The sequence below is a fragment of the Lagopus muta genome, chromosome Z (genome assembly GCF_023343835.1).
Source record: "Lagopus muta isolate bLagMut1 chromosome Z, bLagMut1 primary, whole genome shotgun sequence".
Taxonomy (NCBI): domain Eukaryota; kingdom Metazoa; phylum Chordata; class Aves; order Galliformes; family Phasianidae; genus Lagopus; species Lagopus muta.
Window position 1 is genome coordinate 19753592 of NC_064472.1, and position 24640 is coordinate 19778231.

A 24640-nucleotide genomic window follows, 5' to 3' on the forward strand; every position below is an offset into this window, starting at 1 on the left:
TATTGGGAAGCCTTGTTCACTGTAGGAGGAAACTCATAGAACTGTAGTTTTTCAGAGCACAATCTTTCCTCCTCTCTTTTCTTTTTCAAATGACCTACATTCCCTGCTCTTTGATGTAAGTTTAGATGTGACCATGTATGAATTCATTTTTAACCTGCACAGTTCCTTTTTGATGTCTTGATTATTACTGAGCATTCTGAAAACAGAGAAGGCGACCTAGTGATACCAAGAGTGTTGTATTTTTTTAACATTCATTTTCACATTCTCAGTGAAAATGTTGACAGGAAAATGCAGTACAGATTTTCTGACAAAATCCATAAAGTGCATCTCCATCAGTTACAATGCCCTTGTACTTACATTTATGCAGTTCTTAATCACTTAACCATTACTGACTAATGACTGTATTCTGCCAGAAGCCATTAAAAGTAATGCCATAAAAAGCCTAACATAGCCACAATTTTTAACCATGTATGTGATTCCATTAGTAATTCCAAGGAGTCCATAATAAAACAAATACAGGCTAAGTATATTATCAGTTATATACCATACCTAAACATACCATATAGCTATCTCACTCCCACAGCATAACTTTCAGGATTAAAAACTAAAACACGCTTTGAAATACAATTGTAATTTTAGTTTTACAAACAAAGCTACATTCACCATACAAGTGTACCTTCAGTGAGAAATCAAAAACAACATACTGAATAATAATTAGCTATAATATTCTGCATCAAATTTGTCCCACTAAAATTTTGCATCAAGTTTTCCACTCTTCTGGAAGGTTTGGTATTAGAGTCATGTGTAATTACCTATTTGGTCTTAGCATACACACAAAACAAAAATCACAGAAACTTCAACTGAAAGTTTCTGATTCTTTTCCAAAAAGCCCAAGAGCTACAAATAATGGCATTGCAATAGAAACTTTAGTACTAAGGAGTTAAATTTAGACTACAATGTTGAGAAATAGCTCCTACTTACACATGAGCTTGAAGGTAGATATTTAAGATACTGATCATCTACCTTTATTGAGTTTTCCACCTGCTGTGTTTAAAAAGAATGTCAGCTAAGTCTTAATTTAGCTAACCTCTCCAGTAACAACTACTTGCGTAAGCAGAAGAATCTCACAGTTCACAGGAAATAAAGCCCAACTGATTCAAGGTTGTTCAGTCCTGGCAATATCAAGACACTACACGGCTTTCATAGAGAAGTTATATTCCTAAGAATGTTAATAAAAAGCAGAGGTTTCTATTGATTACATGTTAGGAATACAGAAACATTTTTATTCTTTACCAAGACCACCGTCTTCTTTGTACTACTGTTCTAGCAATCTTCTTCTTCCAGCCTCCATTCAGAAATACCATATTTGCTTTGTATGCGCGCATTTAGTTCAGTTATGAGACAAGGAAGAGATGTAATAGCAGCTGTAGTTAAATATTCTCTATTTCCAAGATAATTTTTGTCAGTCTTCAAGACTAGACAACAGCTAAAATTCAGTCTTGCGAAACTATTACTTCTGCTGCAGTTCTCTTTCTAAGTCCCCCTGAGGTTTTAGAGAATTTTTTGTGACAGCATTTTTTGGCAGGCATGGGAATTGTCAACAAATGGATTTGCTTGGTTTGTTTTTGTTGCAGACAAAAAAGAATTATTTGAAACACAACTGTAATTGACCCACAGAAACACCATGTCTTCAATTGCTACTACTAGAAGCTAATGAATAAACACAAAGTGCTGTTTAAAATTGGCTCTATGAACAGTAGAAATGGATCACTGGAGAAACAATTCAGTGTGACACTAGAAGGCTCACATATAAGTAGTGATATTATTTTCAGTGCCTAATAGATAGAATTCTACCTCTCCTGCGCAGTTAAGAACTGATGTCAGAGATGAAATCGGGTGGGTTTCCTCATTCCTATGAAAAACACTAGCCTTATTAGTTCTTACACTTTATGGATGACTGCTATAACCAAATGTTTATGTTATGAGTAGTCAGTCTGTACATAAGAATATGCAGAATACTATGACAAACATGAGAAGATACATCACTGCCAGAGACCCAGTAAAAAATTTAAGTGGCCTCAGACTACTTTCAATATTAGTTTTAATGTGTTCTTAATATTTGAAAAGTGTACCTTTAGCACCACATTTATTTAAGCAATGATTACTGTTAAGAAGCGCAAGGGTGAAGACAGACCATGAAAACATGTACTGTTCATAAAGAGCACAATACCCGAGAAACATTCCAGTCTATTAAACCAACAGCCTTACATCTGCAAGCTTATTGACATGCTAGCTGGTTAGCAAAGTGAACGCTGCACATTAGTCAGCACATTATTAGAATTTCAGACAAACTGGTTGAGATACCTGCTGCCTTCCCTCTCTGCATAGACTTCGACATTCAGTGACATACAAAAAACTGTTCTTTAAAACTCTGATGCATAACCTAAAAGTACCACCAGTATCATACCAGTAGATGTCTGCAAATTGTTGCCAGAATCAAGTCATACTCCCAGTCAAGTTACATGTACAATAGTTTTCATAATGGAAAACAAACAAGATCATTAAGGGTACTCAATACTCCAAAATCAAGTAAATATTTGCATTTCCAGAAGAAATGCAAAGATTCAAATTTTACTGACAAAATGAGTTCTAGAGGACAGCCATCCAAATTTGTACAGCACTATTTCATAACAGCTTTTGGAAAAGGCTTTTAAGTCTATACTAAAAAAAGAAATGGCTCTTCAACAACAGTTGACTCTATATGTAATGCATCATAAGAATCAAAATTAATGAGTTTTTACAGTTTTATGAAATAAATTTTATATAAGAACAACAGGTCACACAACAGAAAAACAAAATCCAGTGTTACATACTTATTCGTGTACTTACAGATTAGGAATTTCTCAAGCTACACATGAACAAACGGCCTAGTTTATACAACAAAAAAATGCTCTTGATTAACTAACAATACATTGCACACAAGTTTTGACCTTGAAATGATCAAACTACAGCAAGTGTGCCTTATCCCCAATGCAAGTTAATCATCTTGTTTTTAAGAACTACAAAACAAACATTAAAAAAAAAAAAATCATGATTTAAAAAATACTGACATTGGTTCACATTTCTGTGTCCTCAACACTTCTCTACTGATGTTCTCTACAGACTCCAGTATTTTTTCTGAGCAAATTACATGCTCCTTTTGTGTAAGATCCATGGAAAATTTGCTTTGACTCAGTTTGCTGATGTATTACATACAAACTCTTTACATCCGAAAGCTTCTGGTTCTCTGAAATGGTTGAAAAGGCTTTCTTAAAGCCCACATCAGAAGTGGTGGCTTCTGTTTCGATTTTTCTGGAAACAGCACTGCTTCAGTTTCAGGGGTAGGAAATCGTACTCTATACACTTCGGGGTAAGATTTCTGAAACTAGAAAAAGAAATTAATTTAAATGAAGAATTCACTCATATTTGTCATTTTAAAATAAGAATTGTCATATCCATGAATGGAGCAAGAAAATTCCTCCAACACATTCTCTATATCTCTGTATAGAAAATTAAGTTTTGTTTTCCAGTATGGCTTATTCACCATGGCACTTCTATTCTAAACAATTAAATGTTATAAATGCCCAAGATTATCTACTGCTTTGAGAGTCATTATTTTTTTAGAGGACCATAAATGTAAAAATCCATAAAGCTTTTCAAAATTAAATAAATACTGGAGAAATTTTTACTTACTTGTTTGAGTTTCTTCTTCTTGTCTTTCACAGATATTTCTTTATTCGTTGCAATTTCTTCTAATAAAGCTGCCAGCGGTTCCTGAGAGCCAGTTGCCCTTTGGTATTCAAATTCATCTGTGCTGATTTGATGGCAAAATGATGGAGCAGGAAAAGTCGCATCAGTGTCAGCTCCAGCATATTTTATCTGGAGAAAGAATAAAAAGAAAAGTTGTTCTCTGCAACAAATTTGGGAAAAAAGACAAGAACCGCACCAAGTTAACTACTGTGTCATTACAGTCATTAAATGTTACTCAAAGTCATTCAACAGAAAAAGAGAAGACCACAAATTCTACCTCCTACCTCTTGCACAAATTGAGTGAGTTCTAGTAAGTCAAGAAGCATAAAACATTGGAAGCCCGTGTAATTCTTAAAATAAATGGCTAAGTACTTCAGTGGAAATCAATAAATGTTGAACTAAACATGAAAATACGATACTGGAAAAAGGAAATGAAGTTATGATAAGGTCAAGTACATGTGGATGCCTTCAAAATATTGTGATCCCATTCCTGGAGAAGATGAAGTTTACCAAGATGGGAACGTGTTTGTCCCTAAGATGTCCAAGATCTGTTTAGTTTCATTTAACTACATAGTTATGATGGAGTATCAGTAGCCAAAACAAAATAGCTCTTACTATGCTAGCAGAGACAGACAAAAGTCTAAGATACATCAAACTAAGGAGCAGGAGGCATGATTTTGCTATTGAAGCAGAGTGACACAAGGTGTTTTTTCCCACTAGACACCTACTTGAACTCTTTGGACATGTACAACATGTTCCTCTATAGAAGATTTTAAGGAGGATGGAACACTTAATATCTCCTGATAATTGTCCATGAGAAAAGATACTAGCTTAGCAGCAAGCAGTTCATCCAAGTCCATTTCATCCTTAGAGCAGAGAATACAACGGGAAAATGCTTGAACCATCTGAGAAAAAAAAAAAAAGTTTACTTTACTTTTCTATTTATAGAGAAAAAATTGCATGTATTAAAATCTTTCCTAAAAGATCTCTTGACAACAAAATACTCACCATACTTCCGAAAAATAAAAAAATAAAAGAATTGAAAAAATAAGCACTGTGTACTGTACCAACACTGAATGGACCGAAGATGGCTCTTGCCTCAAACAATCTAATGCTGACCTAAGGCACAGAATGGCTGCTCTTCATTTTACTCTCAAGCATTTCACTCGGCCTTTCCAGTCAAATAGAGCATAAATTTCATAATTTTTTAAAAACAACACAGCAATTGAATAGAAGTTAAGTGGCAGAAGGAAACCTTAATGCCATTACTTTCTAATCCTTCAAATAAAATTTCAGGTGCAGCTCACTACATGTAAATGAACACTCAAATATGAGACTACAAGCTTTCTAGCTGTGTACTAGTCACTATTAACATTTCTAGCACAGAAGAACAAAGTTTTTTGCTTTGTGATGTAGATTAAACCACTGAAATAAAATATAATACAAAGTACTTGGATTGTATAGGATTCACTTAAAAAAATAACATTTACCTTATAATTACGTTATTTTTGTTAAAAATATCATTTACAGTTAATTAAGAGTATCAGTCAATAATTCAATTATCTTAATAAAATATCATTATTGTTAATTAAAATCTACATTGTTACAGAAAAAATTCAGATGTAGACATCCTAAGATTTTTATGGAATGGCTGAGCTTTCCAATGCTCTACTCCTTGCAGAGAACTTAAATGTTAACAAAAAGAAATAGTGGAATAGCTAAATTTTGCCTAAAATAAAACCAATACAAATGTGACTGTGATAACGTCATTTTTGTAGGGCTATTTATATATTTATCACAGTTTTCATTGACATTAGCATAGAGTAGGGGTTTGTCAAATTATGAATAAAAATGATATATAGAAAAGAATGTTTCTGTAGTTAAGTGAAGAACAAAAATGAGTACTGAAATCAGTTGGCACAATTTGCTTTTCTCGTTGCAAAAACAAAAAAATTCAGACATTTTTTAACTTTAATTCAAGCAGGCAGTCTGTTTCTCTCACACTTTTTGCAATTATGAAGAACAGAGACCTCATCTTCTATTATTCTGTCATTATTATACTCTCAACAGTCAGTCTCTTTAAGTCTGCATAGAAAAAAATCAGTGGGGATTTAACTTTAAGGTGGGGGAAACCTTCAAGTCCTGCGCAAGTTTTGCATTTGATCACAAGTTCAAAAGCAACTTGTTCAAATTCAGAGATGTTTTTGCATAATTGGAATAGAGAAACTATTCATCAAATAAGCAAGCCTTACTTTACATATGCTCTCCAGTAAGAGAGAGTAGCTTTTGCTACTCCAAAAGCCTTGTGAGATCTTCTGCCTTATTACTATACGTACCAAGACTCTGGTCCTCACTGATTCAGAAAGAGGTGGCAAATCCTTGTTAAAGCTAATTCTTGCCATCATTCTCACCAACAGCTGCAGTTTTCTCCGATTTTCTGGTGGCAGCAGGAGACAAGATATTTGAAGAGCTTCTATAGCCTCGCTGTGTTTTTGCAGCAGACCTGTTTTACCATTCAAAAAAAAAAAATAATAATAATAAAGTAACACAGAAACATTTCTCAATTACCTATTTCCACAGGTATTTTCTAAATATCTTAAGAATCCATCTCCCCAGATTCCTTTTCTGGGAAGGAAGTGTATTCTTCCCAGGTTATCTGTCCTGACTTGCACCTTCTGTAGGTTTTCTTTTTGTGTTTGAGTTTAGCCAGCAGTTCCTTGTTCATTCATACAGGTCTTCTGATATTTTTGCCACTTTCTCTGTGCTGGGATACATTGCTCCTGATCTTGGAGGCAATCTTTGAATTAGCATTCTTGAGCCCCTCTTCCCTCTAGTGCTTTATCTCACTCTAGTAAGAAGATTCCTGTGGATGCTAAAGTCTGCTCTCCTGGGGTTGAAAGTTTGTTCTGAACCTTTGATTCCACTCCACCATTCCAAGGTAACTGCAGCCAAGACTTCCTTGGATTTCAGATTCCCCACAGGCCCCATCCTGTTAGTGAATTACGTAGTACGTCTCCTCACTGGCTTTTCTACCCTTTGGAGAAGGAAGCAGGTCCAAAGAAGGGCAGCAAGATTTATGAAGGGCTTGGAGAATATGTCCTACAAGGAGCACTGAAGGAACTGGAGCTGTTCAGTCTGGGGATAAGGAGGCTGAGGAGAGACCTTATTGCTCTCTTCCAACATCTGAAAGGTGCTTACAGTGCCTTACAGTTGGTCTCTTCTGAATGGTGACAGGACAAGGGGAAATGGCCTCAAGTTGTGCCAGGGTAAGCTTCGGTTGGATATCAGGAAGCACTTCTTTACAGAAAGGGCTGTTAAGCACTGGAATAGGCTCCCCAGTGAAGTGGTTGAGTCACTACCCCTGGATGTGTTTAAAAACTGTTTGGATGTGGTGCTCAGGGACATGATTTAGCAGAGGGTTGTTAGAGTTAGTGTAGTATGCTTAGGTTGTGGTTGGACTCTATGATCTCTAAGGTCTTTTCCAACCTGAGCACTTCTATGATTCTATGATTTATTCCAGGAATCTTCAAGAGTGTTGTCCCTCCAGTAGATATCATAGCGCTTAAAGGCCCCCAGGACCAGGCCTTGTGAAATTTCCATCTGAGTAAAAGGCCTCATTCACATGTTCTTCCTATTCAGACAGCCTATAGCAGATCACCATCATAATGTCACCTGTCCTTGCCCTCGTTTAATCCATAAATTTAGTCTGTTCCTCATCTACTCCCAGGCAGAGCTCCACACACTTCAGCTGGTCACTGAGTAGAGTGACTTCACCTCACCTAAATGTCATTCTTAAAGAACCTGTGCCCATCCCATCACACCTCTGTGATACCAATAAGATCAGAGACCAACAGGCATACACAAGTAATTCCTCACTTATTCCCCACATTATTTGCATGTGCATAGAGTTAGGTCCCTTATTTGCTTTCCTACTACTAGTAAGAACTATTTTTTGTGTACAAAAAGGAGAGTGAGACATCACAACAGAAGATGAGTTGCCTTCTTGAACTTCTTTTTCTAGCTAAATAGGGGAACTAATAATTGAATCATAAAAAAAGTAAAACAGCATGAAAAAAACACCTGGGAATACTCTAGACCAACCACTCTTATCCTTACATAAGTAAATGAAGGTGCTTAAATCAAGTATCCCAAGACATCCCATTACAGCCACATGCAACTTTTTAGACATATAAACGCCTGTAAATTGGTGTCCAGAGTAGGCTGCCTAGGCAAAGCTAGAAAGATCTGACAATTTCAAACATATACTGCTGGTATTTTTAAGTAGATAGGCAAAGTATGAAGATTGAAAACAAAGTAGTTCTTAAAATCCTATACCTTCATGACTTGTATATATTTATTTTTGTTTTTAAGGAAAAATTCCATATGGAATATTATTTTTTTTTGTGAAGTGACTTCTTTTCACACTTATTTGAAAGAGTGCACAATTTCTTTTCACTTGTACAGAAGTGTTGATATGAATTGCTCATTCTCATTTTTACATCTGGAATGCTGTGAAATGAAACTCAGTCCTGAAACATACTAAATACAATAGAAAAGCAAAAAAAAAGCATGAAAGAGTAGGAAGGATCTAAAAGATATTGTCAGGAACATTTGTTGCCTCAGAAGAAAAATTCCAAAATGGAACTATAATCAATTTGAAGTAAGATAGTGAACTAAATACTAACAAAATACAAAAATACTAAATTCCTAAAAAATGTCAGTAACTGATAGGCCCCTTTACTATCTGAAGAATTTACATAACCTTAGCAGTTATTGAATGTAATTGTTCTGAAATCTTTTTTCAGTTACAAAGATCATAAAATGCAGCGTTGCACCTCTTAGCAAAAAGGGTTGAAAAACAGCATGCCACAAAGCATGTTTACTTTTAAACCCAGAATTCTTTCCTATTTTTCCTAATTTTTCATATTTTTGATATTTCTATGGGCCATCTACTTCTATGTGGTAAGTTAATTTGTTTTCGTTGACGCTTAAAAAGCTATAGCTAAAAATTAAACTGTCTTTGAAGCACCAGGAATACATTTCTTGTTACATCCCAGACCACTTACCTAACACACTAACAAAAACATCAAAAAAATTAAATGTAAGAAGTGGTTCTTTCATCTGGCCAAAGTAGTCCACTATTGTTTTGAAGACATCTCTTTCAAATCCTGAATATGTAGGTTGCTTCAAATCTGAGCAGATGGGCCCTATTAAAAAAAAAAAAAAAAAAAAAAAAAAGAAAAAGTTAATTTGCAGCTAATCAACTGTTTGCTATTCCAGCCACTACAAGTGCAAATTCATGCAGGAAAGAAGCTTAGATACACTATTAAAAATAGTTTATTTATATTTCTAACAGATCTAGTGAAAACAAACATAATTGAGGGAAAAATGGAAATAGTTTAACCTTAAGATATTTCAGTGAAGTAAACTGCACTGACAGGAGAACATATGCTGACTGACTGATCTTTTTCAACATTGTTTTCAAGGCCATTATCAGAAAAAATACTGACTATGAATATCACTGATATTTGGTGAAATGCTGATGAAGTGGTGAATAATCATAAAGATTATTTTTTTCTTAAGTGACATTTTAGGTTCTATTCCAAGTTTACTTACAATTTGCTAGGCATTTCATTGCTGACAATATCCAGTGAGGTAGGTCCTCTGCACAAGGAAAAAATTAAAAAAATGTAAATGGAAGTGTAACTCAGGTGTTTGTTTTTTGTTGTTTTTTTTTTCTAGTACAAATTCTAAGATCATAGTGAACTCAAAATTCTTAATGACGTTCCTCTTATAAAGTAGACTGAAAGGAAAAAAAAAAAACAGATTGCTACTTAATATAGAGAGAAATAACTTCTGTCAGATTACAAACATAGTATATTCAGTGCTTCAATATCAATCAGTTACAACTGTTGCAGCTTAATAAGGAAAACTGTATCATATAGTATTAATCTGCCTTGCAAAATTTAACCAAACATATTGGATTTTCTGTAAGGGACTAGTGAATGTGTAAAGTGGTTATTTTGTACTATGCATGATGAAAAGCATTCATATGTTCAGTTTCGTCATTTCTGAAAAGAGGAAAGCAATATCCTGAAGTCTTCCAACTGTCTGGAGAACTAACACATAAATGCTTTAGACATGGTTACTTTCATAAACCAAATCAGGTTCCTACCTGATGTTTCACTTCTCCACAGATCTTGTGGAAAACATGGTTACAATATTAAGTAATCTCTCATATCATATTTAATGTTTCCCTAGTAAGAAAAGCAGTTTTACACGGTGCTTCTTTCAAAATATACTGACTGAAAACGCAAAAATTAAAAGTTCTAAGCCTCTCTGTATATATTCTCATCCTTTCTTTTTTTTTTTTTTTTTTTTTTACTACATGTTGCTCTCCTGTAGACGCTCCAGGCACAGATAAGCTGACAAAGGCAGCTTCAAAAAATACATCCCCACAATTCTAACTGAAAAATGTCAGTTCCTTCACCTTTGTTCAATATTGCTGTGATGGTTTCACGCTAATAAGTAGGCTAAACTTCACCATACAGTTCTCATTCCCTCTCAGTCTCCCAAGGGAAGAAAATATGATGAAAAAAATTTGCAAGTTGAGATGGGGCAGACCACTCACCAATCAGTGTCACAGGCAAAACAGACTCAAGGGAAATTAATATAATATGTTGTCTATTGATAATAACAAACTAAAGCAGTGAAACTGAAAGCAAACTACAGTCTGTCACGGAGTTGACCAGATCAAACTGTGTCCATGACAGGGGCAACAGGCCTCTGCCCTCCCTCCTCACCCCAGTCCCACAAAAATGGGAAGGAAGGAAGGGAGGAAAAGAGCAGCAGCAGCAATCTATGGAGGAAAACTTATTTTACTATAATATCGGAATACAAGATAACACAATATAATACAATTTAATTGAAATTGAGATTAATAAATCAGACAAGATGAGAGAGAGAGAGTTCCCGGGACCGATTCAAACCTGAAAAGCTTGGAACGGCTAGGAAAGCACCTCCAGCACCCACTGCCAGGCAGCAAGAGAGCGCCCCCCCCCACCAGGAAGGGCCAGATCCCGTGACTGCTGTAAGGTACAGGGATAGGAACTTGGAATTGGGGCAGTGACACTTTAATGCCCCATACACTACATGATGTTTTGATGTGGAATACTGAAACCCAAAAACAAAAAAAACATAGAACCATGACACAGTCCCTACCGCCCAGTCATCTAGAATGGGATACCTAATATCTAGATGTAGTTTTCTGTGTGGGCTTCCCAAATGTTCCATTTCTCCAATACTCTCCAATGTGAGTCAGTACCACAAAGTCCACCCTTCAGGAGTTAAATGTTCAAGTATGGATCCTCCACAGGTGGCAGCTCTAGCACAGGACCTACTCCAGCAAAGAACTCCATGAACTGCAGCATCTTTCAGGACACAGTTCTGCTGTGCTGTGGACTCCTTCACAGAATTCAAGTGGGGATATGCTCTGGGCCTGGAGTGCCCCCTGGCCTTTGCCTTCTTACACTCCTCTCTCCTCCTGCTGTTGTGCAGCATTTTTTCCCTTTTCTTAAATACGATCGCACAGCATGACTCACTGGATCATTCACTGGATCATTTTTGGCTATCACTGGGACTTTTTTGGAGCCAGGTGGCACTGGCTCTGAGCTGGCATGGGGCAACTGCTGGGCTCTTCTTACAGCATCCTCCTTGCTGCCAAAGCTTTCCCACATAAACCTAATACATGTACTAAAGCAGGGATATTAAAATGTGAGGATGGAGAAAAGAAAACTGATTCTTGCTGTTGGGGTGCACAACAACAGTACATTTCATAAAAACTCTAGTTTTTTTAATGTGGTTATAAAAGTGTAAAGTTGCTATGTATTTGTATAAATCAGAGTTATGTTGTTTTTTAAAAATAATAAACTACAACCTAAGAAGTTAAACAAGAACTTCTGAAATACTCACTTGATTTGTCTTCTAAAGTGACAATGCCTTGCTTATTGACATTGTATGCATTTTGGACAATATGCTTTGAATTCACAAGCTTTGTATCTATCACTTCATCCAGGCAATCCAAACCCAAGACTTTTTGTAGTCTGTAAAAATACATTAAAAACACAACAAATACATTAATACTCTAATTTGCAAGAAAATATATAGCATTAGGGCAGATACAGTTGTGAAAGAGACCCTTTACACTTATTATTTAAGTCATAAGCATGCAAAGGAAGATTAGAGCAGACTGACACTATTCTCTGATCACACAGTTTCCTATGCTACACTGCACTAGATCAAGTTTATTACATAGAGATAGTATGCCAGGCTTAGATGAAAAGATATCATAATGTAAAAGTATCTAAAACATATTTTTGCAGGACAAAAAAACGTTCTAAAATAAGGTATTTAGTTTTGCATAGGATATTCCTTACGAAAAATGTAAGGAATTTCTCTAAGACTTCTAGACATAGCTATTTCTTCATATTAAGTTTTGTACTTTTCATTAAAAGGCTTAATGGTGTCTTACTTCTACATGAGTTCTTCAATTTCATAACAGGAGAAGGGAAAGATTCAGGGAAAAATGTGATAAAACAAAACAAAGCCCACACAATAAAAGAACTGAAATAGTACAAGAGAAAGAAGTCAGGAAGTACTGAAGTTTTCTTGTGAACTTGATCTGCTGATTTTGCAGGAAAGTTAGTATTACTAACATGCATACTCACCGTGACAAAGTCATTGATTTCCATATCTCTTCTATGTTTTCTTGTGTTAACTCCCTGCGGAAAACAAGCTTGCACGCTGGTACTTCCCCTATAGCTATACTGTGACGCTTGTACCACATTTCAGAATTCTAAAATCAGAAGGAAAAAAAAAACAGCACTGCTCATTAGCCAGTGATTTTTCAAATACTTAACAGTGTAACACAAATGTGTTACAATGCAATAATTTTAAAATGTCTTAAAATCTAGCAAAATCTCCAAGATGCAAGCATTTTAGCTTTCATATGCACAGCATCTTTTCTCTGTTACTTAGCATCTCCAAAGCTGAAAAAATGATCTGAGTGGCCATTAAAATCCACATTAAAAGTCAGTGGTCTAGAACACGGTTCACATCTTGTTCAGGACCAAAACCAGTTCATATCAACTACCATACTAAGACTAAACACTTGTTTATAGAAAAATTATTGGAAAATTTTTAGATTAGATGAAAACTTTTTTTTTGTTCTTGTTCACTGTATGTTGATAATAATTAAATAGTAAACTTACTAGCAAGTTCAAAACAGCAATAAAGTGAAAGCACACAGTTACAGATAAAGACATCCACCATATCTAATCTACCATTATAAAAGAGAAGTAAAGAGAACACAAGTTCATGTGACTATTATCCTTTACTCAGTCTTCACATTCAAGTTCAGTGCTTGAAAATTGTCAACAGATAAGTGCACATACAATGCAGGCTGTGTTCATAGCATACTCTGAAGCAAAGTTCTGGATCATTCCTAATTACTGTGCAATGATTTGCACCACAGCAGTCCTACATCAAATTAACAGCATTCTTTATGATCACAACTAAATCATAAAATGCACTCCAGGAATGCACCTAATCACTCCAACAGCTAACAGTCACTGTAGGACACTAGACTTGAGATAGTTTGAAATGTAAAAAAATCCTCTGCAATTAATATCTGGCTTTCTGCATCAGTATTTCACTACCCAGATCCCTGTCTATCAATTCATGCATAGCCAATAAGCACTCTATTTGATGCTGCAGCAATTTAAGTTTTGATTAAACCACCTCAAGTTACCTGTCCACTTCACCTTTTTTTTTTTTTTTTTTTTAAGGCAGCTAGCCTTAAAAAAAAAATAATAATAATAAAAAAAACTTTTTTCCTTTGCATCATTTGCATAGTGGCACATCTGAGACAGTTGTACATAAACAGACATTTGATAGCATTTTCCAGGACAGGATGCTTGAATGGAAATTTAGAGCAAACAGCTGGAATCTGTAATGCATTACAACTGCAGCAAGTACTTACTCAATAACTAAAACACTCTATTTTTTTTTACTTGCCCTCTGCACTACTTTTTCTTTCCTCCGTATAAATCTTTTACCCACTATTGCAGTTCTAAGGACCATGCCTCCTCACAGAACTTGCTGCACATGCAAAGAACATTTGATTTGCATGTAAATAATTGCATTACAAGTGTGGAATAGCTATTTGCTCAGAACCTCTTAATGTTCAGCAGAACAATAGGAACTGCTTTTCCAAACAGGCTATCATTCACCAAGAAATCCAAGGCAAAAGTCTTGCACTGAGCAGCATCAATAAAAAGGCTAAAATTCTAAAAGAAATCCCAACAGTACATAAAAAGGATGAGAACACAATTTAAACAGAAAGAAAGGTTTAGAAGAAAGGAAACTCAAAAGGCCTAGGCTTTTAGTATATAAAATATAAAACAAGTGACAATTTCTTTTTAACAATAAAAGCAATATTTTTTCCCAACTTTGTAAAAGCTGGATCAATCCAAATGAGCACAGAGCAGGATGATTCTCCAAGCTCACCAAGTATAGCAACAAAAGGAGGACAGCTTCTCCTTCACCACAATGTATTCTTTGTAGAAAAGGAAACGTAATCACCAGCAACTTTACAGTATATAGCAAGGAATTATATTATGCATGTTCTCCAACATGAAGTGTCAGAATAGAAGTTATAAGCAGCAGTAAAGGAATTATTATGTCTTATATGATAAGAAACACGTCACTTGAAATAGAGCACACTGAGATGCAAATATATTGGCAAATGCATCCATGCTGAACTAGGACGCTAAGTACATTACAGTCTGTAACAGAAAGAATACTCAAAGCCAAAATCTTCAGCAAATCATTAAGAACAACTTTGCTCCACACCATTAGAAGTATTTTACGTTTAATTCTCTAACCAAGTAGTTTGTGGCACAATGAAGAACTCCTGATTGAATTTTGCTTTCCAAATGTGTATAGGTCTGGAGAAATTAACTGAGTATCTTACCGTCATGATTGATTTCACAGGAATGTGTTCTTGGGAAGTGCCAGCCTTTGGATCATTCCAATCTGGAAATTTAATGACTTCCTTTCCAAATGAAGGTTTCTTTGGATATGGCTTCAGTGGTGAGGAAGGAGGAAATCTATAATTGGAGAACACTTTTAAAACTTCTGAACTTCACATTATTCCATATTTACCAAAGGAAAACTATGCAAGTAAGCTTTCACATACACAAGTACAGCAAAAGCCTTGGACATTTACAGAGCACCTTAATTGCCTGAAGATAGGTGTTAAGTAAAAGGTCAAACATCCTAGGATGAGTCATTTGACCTTTATCTGCTTTCCAGAATAGCTGAAGCCCTTTGTATATTCTATGATGTAACTGAAAGCCTTGGGTAGATGTCTTTGGTGTATCTCAAACAGCACCACCTGACTATTCTTAGGAAGGTGGGTTTCTGCTGAAAAAGCTGTAGGTAGGTTTTTCACCATGTGCAAAGCAAAGATACATCGTTAAGTCACATGACCTATCATTTGCATTTAACTAGCATGCACACAAATAAGTGCATAAAGTTCTGTCCGCATTACCATATTCTTTTTGTCTACATGCTTTCTATGCAAAGATCATATCTTGCAATTTGGAGTCTTTTCCAGCTGGTTGTGAAGGAAACTTTCACCTTTTAATGCATTTCAAGAAGTGCCTTGAAGAAATTGGCAGAAATAAACCCTAAGCTAGACCTTATAGGTACTAGAAAACAATCCTCACCCTGCTGGGAGCGTATGTAAAAAAAATTAATGACAGCACATTAGAAATAAATCTGATTATAATCTTCCCATCAATCTGGCTCAGATCAAATCTCATTTACCCACACTCCCAAGTTCTAGATGCTAAGATTCCTGATGCTCTAAGAAATTGCTTTTACCTCCTTCATCCCCTTATTAGTGTGTGAAGGACAGTTATAGCTATGCCTAAGCAACAAGAACTTGTACACGAGTAGATATCACACAGTCATATCCTGCCATGAAGTTTCTCATACTCAAGATTTCTCAAGTTCTCTAAAATTTTAGTCCACCTTTTCAATCCCAACATCTAATTAGCTTTCACATTAATTTTATTTCTAGTTTTATTGGGTTAAGAATCTTATTTTTCTTTTGTTTTACAATATTCTCAGTAGTTTCCCATTTCCCTTCTAGCTCATCCTAACACCTGAATCTGTCAATTTCCTCAACCAGGAGAAAAGCTCTTGAAACCAGAAAAAATAGGTGCATTCCCCTCTTCTCAAATAAGATGTCATGATTTTATGGCCTTTTTTTAATCAGTATATCAGACAGAGAAACTCCATGACATAGCATTACAGTAAGATTCATATGGTCAAGCTTTTGGACGGACGGTGAAAAGTCTCTGGTTTCTACACAAAAATAACCCAAGAATTAGATTGAAACTGAGAAGCCTTCCAAAGTTGATATGTCAAGGTTTACACTGTTTTCTACAAACAGCACTAGTTTTAGCAGTTTAGACAAGCAGGTAGCAAAGATACCTTTTTGTGTCAATTAACCTTGAATTAATGGTGTAACAAATGTCACAGATGAAATCCCAGACATCTGAAAGCAACAAGAAGACTGAAGGCAAACACTTGAAAGGAATTAAGAAGTTATCATGCAAGAAGACAGCAAGGCCAGCTGTCCAGCTGAAGTAAGTGCCTCTACACCAACACATGCAGCTTGGGAAACAAACAAGAGATAGAATCCACCAGTGGCTCCTGGAAAACCACTATGCAGTTGCCATCACTGAAACCTGGAGGATGATTCCCATGACTGGAGTGTGGCTATTAACAGCTACATGTTGTTCAGGAAGGACAGACAGGGAAGGAAGGGAAGAGGCATTTCCCTCTACATCAAGGAATAAATACTGTGTGAAGAGCTGCCCCTGAAAAACAGCCATGAGCAAAGTAAAAGGCTACAGGTGAGAGACAGAGGCAACAAAAGAAGCTTTGTGGTTGGTGTCAAATGCAGGACAGTTGATCAAGCAAAGCCTGTTGATGAAGCCTTTCTCCAGCTACAGCAGACACAATGATCGCAGGTTCTCATCCTGCTGAAAGACTTTCAGCTACCCTGGCATCTGCTGGAAAAGGAGCACAGCGAGCTGCAGGCACTTGGAGTTTCCTGGATTACATCAAGGGTAACTTCCTGAGCAAAGTAATAGACAGCCCCACCAGGGGGATGCAATACTGGACCTGTTGTTCACTAACATAATTGGAGTCTGCCTGGGCTGCAGTGATAATGCAGTGGTGGAGTTCACACACACTTGAGGGATACTGGATAGGCAGAGACTAAAATCAGGAAGTTTAATATTAGAGTTAGATAACAAAATTGCAATGGAAATAGCCCTCAGTGACAAGGGAGTGTAACAGAGCTGACAGGTATTTAAGGAAGCTTTCCTTACTGCTCAAGAGCTTTTCATCTCCACATGAAGGAAGTTAGGGAAAAGGAGGCATGGCTGAACCAGGGAGCCTGTTCATCAAACTGGAGAGCAAGAAGAAAACGCACAAGCAGTGAAAGCAAGGACAAGTAACCTGAGAGGAGTATAGAGGTACTGCTAGGCTGAGTAGGGATGGGATTAGGAAGGCCAAAGCCCAACCAGAACTGGACTTGGCAAAGGATGAAAAGAAGAATGAGTCCTGCAGGTACATCAACCAGAAAAGTACAGTGAGCAACAAAGGTAGGCTGGTAAAAAAAGATAAGGAAAAGACTGAGATACTCAACATCTTTGCTTCAGCCTTCACTAGCTGGTGCTCTACACACAGCCCTCAAGCAGGTGGTTCAGAAGGTGGAAATTGGCTGAGCAGTGCCCATTCTGCTGTAAGCAGAGATCAGGTTTGTGACCATCTGAGGAAACTGAACATCCATAAGTCTATGAATTCCACTGAAATGCACTACAGTGTCCTGAGTTCCACTGAAATGCACTACAGCGTCAACCAGGGAATTGGTTGACACAGTCAAAACACTGTCAACGGTATTTAAAAACTCCTGGTACTCAGATAAAGTCCCTGGTGACTGGAGAAAAAGCAATGTCACACCCACTTTTAAGAAGAGTAGAAAGGATGATCCAGGGAGCTATTGACCTGTTTGCCACACCTCGGTGCTCGGTAAGATCATGGAGCAGATGCTCTTGGGAGCTACGCTAAGACATATGGAAGAGAGAAGGGTGATGCAGAATAACCAGCATGTTTTCACCAAGTGCAAGTTCTGCCTTATCAAGCTTGTCACTTTTTAAGACGGCATAACTTTGTCAATGGACAAGGAAAGAGCCACTAGTGTCATATATCTGGACTTCAGTAAGACCCTTAATATAGCACCCATAGTACTTTTCTCTTCAAAGTAGAAAGATATGGATTTGATGGGTGGACTGGTCTACAGATGAGGAGCTGGTTGCAAGACCATACCTACAGAGTAGTTAGTAGTCAGTGGCTCAATGTCCAGATGGAAATCAGTGATAAGCAGTGACTCTTAGGCATCTGTATTGGGACCACAGCTCTGAAACATCTTCATTGCCTCAACAGCAGGATTAAATGAAACCTCAGCAAGTTTGGGGACAACACAAAGCTGCGTCTGGCAGCTGACATGCCTGAGGAATCATAGAATGAATCATAGAATGGCCTGGGTTAAAAAGGACCTCAAACATCATTGAATTTCAACCCCCCTGCTATGTGCAGGGTCACCAACCAGCAGACCAGGCTGCCCAGAGCCACATCCAGCCTGACCTTGAATACCTCCAGTGACGGAGCATCCACAACCTCCTTGAGCAACCTGTTCCAGTGTCACGACCCTCTGGGTGAAAAACTTCCTCCATCCAACCTAAACCTCCTCTGTCTCAGTTTAAGACCATAATGGAATGGGGTGCTATTCAGAAAACTAGGCTGACCAAAGCAGTGGATCCAAGTGAATTTCACAAGGTCCAACAAAGCCAAGTGCAAGGTCTTGCACCTGGGTCATGGCAATTTCCACTGCCAGTACAAACTGAGGGACAAAAGGGTACAGCACATCCCTGCCAAAAAGGTCCTGGAAGTTTTGGTGGCTGTTAAGATGGACATGCGCTCTCAAAGTCTAGGAAGCAATTGTATTCCCTGCTGCATCAAAAGAAGTGTGACAGCAGGGCGAGGGATGTGCTCCTACCCCTCTGCTCTGCACTGGTGAGGCCTCACCTGGAATACTGCATCTAGATGTAAAGACCTCAGTAAAGGAGAGACCTGTTGGAGCACATTCAGAGAAAGACCACAAAAATAATCCAAAATATGAAACACTTCTTCTACAAGGACAGGCTGAGTGAGCTGGAGCTGTTCAGCTTGGAGAAGAAAAGGCTGCAAGGTGATCTGATCACAGACTTCCAGCATCTAGGGCTTTAGGAAGTAAGGAGATTCTTCAGCAGGGTCTGCTGTGATGGAACAAGGGGAAATGATTTCACACTGAAAAAGGGATATTTAGACTGAATATAAGGAAGAAGGGTTTTTTGTTGTTGTTGGTGGTGGTTTTTTGTTTGTTTGTATTTTAAATATTTTAAAATCATTGCAGGGAGCTGGACTAGATGACCCTTCAAGGATCCCTTCCAATTCAAAAGGTTCTATGATTCTATACTAGCAGTGCACATGCCCTTTTAATACAATTGCTCGATTCCAAGAAGCATAAAGCCTGAAAGCTTCCAAAACTGGAACATATCATTTATTGTTTTAGACTACATTGAGCCATTAGGTCAGGAGTCACCAACACAGAAAGCATACTATTTTTCACATTGACAATTAATAATTTTCCTAACACTTTCAGGCAAAACAACATTTGACAGCACATCTTATATGTTCTATATGAGTCATTCAGTTATACAAGAAATTATAGAAATATCTAACTACCTTGATTTCCACTGACAACTCTGCATCATAGCATATAGTTGCAGTTACAGTCCATTAACATGGAAATCTACATTGTGTTTCAATTTATATTAGGATTGTAAGACATTTGTATCTAAAAGATTAACTTTAGTGAAGTCCACCAGAGGGAGCTGCCAGGACATTAAATATGTGAGCAAAGGCAGGCCAGAAAAATAATGTTTAACCCTATGTGTATGGAAAAGAAAGGAAATAACAAATACTACAATTCTGTGCTACCATTTCTACACCAAAAGTTGCTTTAAGGCAAGCATTCCACAGTTCTTCAAAAGTATTTTGTAAAACCTCTAGAGACCTTGCACCCTCCCCTCTCATCTTTTCCAGTTTCTTCAAAATCCCTCTCCTCTGCATTGCTCCTGAAATATATACATGAAATTATCTCTAAAACCAAGTACATAGCCTTTCTATTCCAATCATTAACGTAAGCCCTAGAAACATGAAATACACTGACATGATTATTAATTGTCTTCTGTCACTCTCAACATATTTTTATGCCAGCATCCTCCGATAGTCTTCCCACCAGAAGGTGATTTTCAGCTGTATAAACCAGCTCATACCACATCATTCCATTACACTTAACCTTTAGTTCCAGTTTAAAGTCAAGGTGCAAGAGCCCCTCAGCTTTTTGAATCACTGGGTAGTTCATGGGCAAAGTTATCAGTATCTGCTCCCTCCTCCTACCCCTCACAGCAGCCTCAAGCAGATAGCCAGAAAAGAGTTTAAGAACAGGACAACACATTAAACTTCCTTTTTTAATGATTACATTAAACCCCTCCAGTGAGGCTAAATTTGGAGAACAGATTCAATTTTTATTCCTCCAAATTTATTTAAAGTTTCTCCTACAAAGGTTGATCAAAATTGGTTCAAATATTTAACTTACTTGGCTGAGAAGTTGTAACACTGAGGTATAGGGTTTTTATTATTTTTTATTTTGTTTTTTTCTTCAGAATATTAAACCAAGAACTTGCAGCCACTAACTGAAAGATGTCATGCAGCAGTAAAGAAATTTGAGTCAGTATTAATTTGTTAACTGAATCGATCACAAATCCAACTGATTTTAAATAATCTGCACAAGTTTGTAAACAAAAAATGCGGTTACTTTATGAGAAAAATATCTCAGCTGTATTCTGTTTATAACAACAGAGAAAGAATTACATCATACGTATCTTTTACCCTTAAAGTATTTTAAGATAAGAGAGAAAATGAGCAGTAGTGAAAAGCAGTGCTTAGAGCACAGATGTACAAATAAGAGAGAGGAAAAAAAAGCTAACAAGTCAGTTTAGAAACTATGAAAGATAGTATTATCTTTCATATTTTATTGATAAATTATATTAATAATATATTATATTATAATATAATATATATATAAAATATAATAATATATATGATATAAATAATATATTATTTATAGTATTATCAGCAAAATAAGAAAACTAACTTCACACCAATTGGAAATTCAACATTACACTTGTAATGATTTCCTAATATTTTCCATGGAAAAATAAAAATACAAAATAATGCTTTATGAGAAAGACTCATAAGCAGAAACATAACGTTACTGCTTCCATTTCTTCAATAGAAGATTCATCACAATGTAAGTTACAAATTCATGCTAAAGATAATGTTTACTTTTACATTATTAAACAGGACAATGTAAGAATGTAAGAATTTAGAACCCACAATTTCTTGATACCCAAGCCTTAACAGATGCCCCAGGAAGTGAAAGAACCCCTCTAAACATGCTAAGCTTTTGACTCAAATAGATTAGCTTATCTCTGTTAACAAAGTACAAGTTAAGAGGTTAGACAAGGATAAACAAACAATTATCCTTGATGTAAGTAACAATTTCTTTCTTTCAGGAGACTTTCTTAACTAGAGGATATATCTATCGATGATCCAAGGTGTAAAGAAAAGCGCTGTTGCAGATGATACTTAAATTCAGATGGCCCCTCTTCTCTGAGAAGGAATGGAAATTTCATCCAAGGCAGATGGGGGTGGGGTTGGGGAAGGAGAACTGGAGCTGGACACTCAGTATCATGCCCACTTTTATCAGCACTTTTCAATACACTTTCAGTTACTGACAAGCCTGAGATCTATCAACAGCATAAAGACTCTGCCACCTTGTAAAATCTATAAACGACTTTGTATTTGTAACATGAAATCAAGTGAAAAGTTCCTATAAAAATATACTGAGAAAAAAAAAATAATCAAGCGTTAAGTCCTGCTACTTGACATCACTAGGAGAAAGTGTCTTTAACAGAAAGGAGAAAGACACACTGATACCTCTGCAACAGCCTTTTTCAGAAATATCTGTAAGACCAGTACATAAAAGCTATTAACGTTTTCATAAAACCTACATTTTTCACAGCTACGATACATAGCTTTACCTATACAAATGGCCATCATCTTGAAAGTCCTCTTTGCCCCATCTTCCTTTAATATCTTCAATAACATGATTTTTCAGGAATTTTTTAAGCAGCTTAACCGTTTGACTGCGCGTCACCTCTGGGCCAAAGTTTTGGTTAGAGCCAAGTAGTTCATGCAAACAGTCCACTGCCTCCGAGGCTTTGAAGCAACGCTCGTAGCTTTTGAAGCGGCATCGATGCTTCCTTAGAGGCATTCCAGCACGGAAGAGTTCGATTATCTCATTCCACTAGGAAGGAGACACAAATCAAACTGTTACGGGAGTTCTTCCACAGGAAGCGTTTTAGTTATGCAGAACACAGATTTGGGTAGATTTCGTTCACCTGGGCAACAAGCACACTGAAACCCGAACTTTCATTTAAACACCAGAGATGTGCGAACGGACACAAGAACACGGCAGCCAGGACACCCACAGCCCTCCGCTCCCGACGGCTCAGCGGCTCCAGGGGGAAGTTCGGCCGCCCCTCGCCCTGTTAGTGAGGCGGAGGACCGGACCACGGCCGCCTTCCGCAGGGCCGATCGCCCCGCACGGACTCACCTCAGGTAACACCAGCACCCGGCGTTGTATATGAGCACGCCTCTGAGCGCGTATCTGAGCGCGCCTCAGGTCCCCGGCCGCCGGGGAAGGCTGCCCGGACAGGCCCGGGGCCGCAGCGCTCGGCCCTCAGAAGCTCAGCTCTACGGAACCGCTAGGGAGAAGCTCCCCCCGGGACTAAGTAAGGATGCGCAGGGCTCCGAGCGGGAGCCGGCCCATCGGGCGTTCACTCACCAGCCGGGTGGCGCGGTACGGCCCGGGCCCGACGAGCCCCGGTTCCATGGACGCGGCCGGGCCTCCCCGTCTCCACGGAAACCAGCAGCCGCACGCGCTGCGCCCGCCGACCGTTTGAATCAGAGCCCGCGAGGCGTCGCTTTCACCCATTGGGCGCCAGTCGCAGCACCTGACGGGCCCGTCGACGTTTTTGATTGGTGGAGGGAACACCTGTCCCGCCCCCGGCACTACGCTCTCGGCACGGGGAGTGTCGCGGCCCTCTCCTCCCAGCAGTCCGGGCGGAGGGGCGGGCAGTGGGAGGTGGGGTGGGGTTGTGCGGGGTTCGGCTTGGCTCTGTCACGCCCAGCTACCAGCCCGCCCTTTTCCCAGTACGGGTAGAGAGGAAAGCTCCCTTCCTCGGCTCTAACGGCTGAGCTAGCCCAGAGGCGGTGAAGAATGGCGGTGACTGGGCAGTGTAGCGCAACGCCTGCTTCCTGTTGAGCACAGCGGAGGGATAGATGGCTAAATTTTTAAAACGAGCGTGAAGTACTCATCGCCTCTGCTTCCTGCTAGGGCAGAGCAGTGAACGTTTGGGAGAGGGGCTGAGGATTGAGACTGGAAAACACCTGCAAAGAAGGTGAGCTGAGGTGTGCAAAGAATGGTGAATTAGCACGGTGACTCCACGAATTCACAGAAAACGAATAATAATAAAATGCAGACTCAATTCCTCAGGTGTAAGTAGTGGTATTTGTCTCTCTCCTGTCATAAGCCTAAGGGACACACAGTCTCAACCTTGTCCCCTCGTTGCCATCACATGTTCACTGTTTGTGAAATGGTTCCCGTAGCACTCAGCTCTGACATACAACTGTTACGAAAAAAAGCCAACTGCCCGTGTGATTCTCACAAGCAGCAACCCAGGATGGGATTAATAACATTAATGTTGTTAGGGTAGTATGGTTATGTCATGGTTGGACTTGATCTTTAAGGTCTCTTCCAATCTGAGTAATCCTATGATTTTGGAATGAAGCACTTAGGATAACTGTTCTGTATGCAGCCCCTGATTGCATACCCATACAACACACAGGAACAAAAGCAGTCTGCAAGGAATTACATAGCTGGACTCTAAAGCAGCCCTTGCAGACAGCCTGTGGACTGATAAGTACCTCCTGCTTAATTAAATCTTGATTCCCAGCAACTGGCTGCAGAGGCAGTTGGCTGCTTCACAACTGCTGGACCTGGGGGATTTTCCTGGCTCCTTAAAGGAGTCTAGAGACGCTCACTTTGGAGCTCAGTTTTGACCATGCATTGTCACAGCTTCAGTGTGTGGAAAAAAATCAGATATTGGTCTAAGTTGCAGACTAAGAAAATAGCGCACAGCCCCTCACACTCTGCTGTAGGCCACATTCCACCTAAACTGTGACTGTGTGCAGCATCTCTTACTTCTGGTAAAACTTCCAACCGGTTCTGATCACCGCATGTTTATGCATTTGCACCACTGGGGTGGGAGCAATAACAGCAAAGTGGGCAGCCAAAACTATGAGTTCCTCAAGAGCTGGAGTTACCTACAAGACTACAGAGAACTCTTTCTTCATCAGTACTTATTTAACACATTATTATACAACACAAGGTTTCGGTTCTGAGGAGATAAGCCCCTACTTTGGAAGCCAAGTCTAGCATAGTTTGAGACTTGGTGTCAGTGATGGCATTTCCCCACTCAGC

General features: G+C 38.3%; 1 protein-coding gene across 1 annotated transcript; it reads right to left on the reverse strand.

Annotated features, from left to right (window-relative positions):
• Window positions 1–2139: 2139 nt before the first annotated feature.
• DEPDC1B (DEP domain containing 1B) lies at window positions 2140–23043 on the reverse strand. Its single transcript, XM_048931462.1, has 11 exons — window positions 22943–23043; window positions 22137–22402; window positions 14822–14957; window positions 12516–12643; window positions 11761–11891; window positions 9406–9453; window positions 8856–8996; window positions 6126–6292; window positions 4518–4694; window positions 3733–3918; window positions 2140–3424 (listed from the first exon to the last, which is right to left on the reverse strand). Exons 1-11 carry the CDS (start codon window positions 22988–22990, stop codon window positions 3263–3265), a joined length of 1590 nt encoding a protein of 529 aa, XP_048787419.1. The 5' UTR covers window positions 22991–23043; the 3' UTR covers window positions 2140–3262.
• Window positions 23044–24640: the final 1597 nt, after the last annotated feature.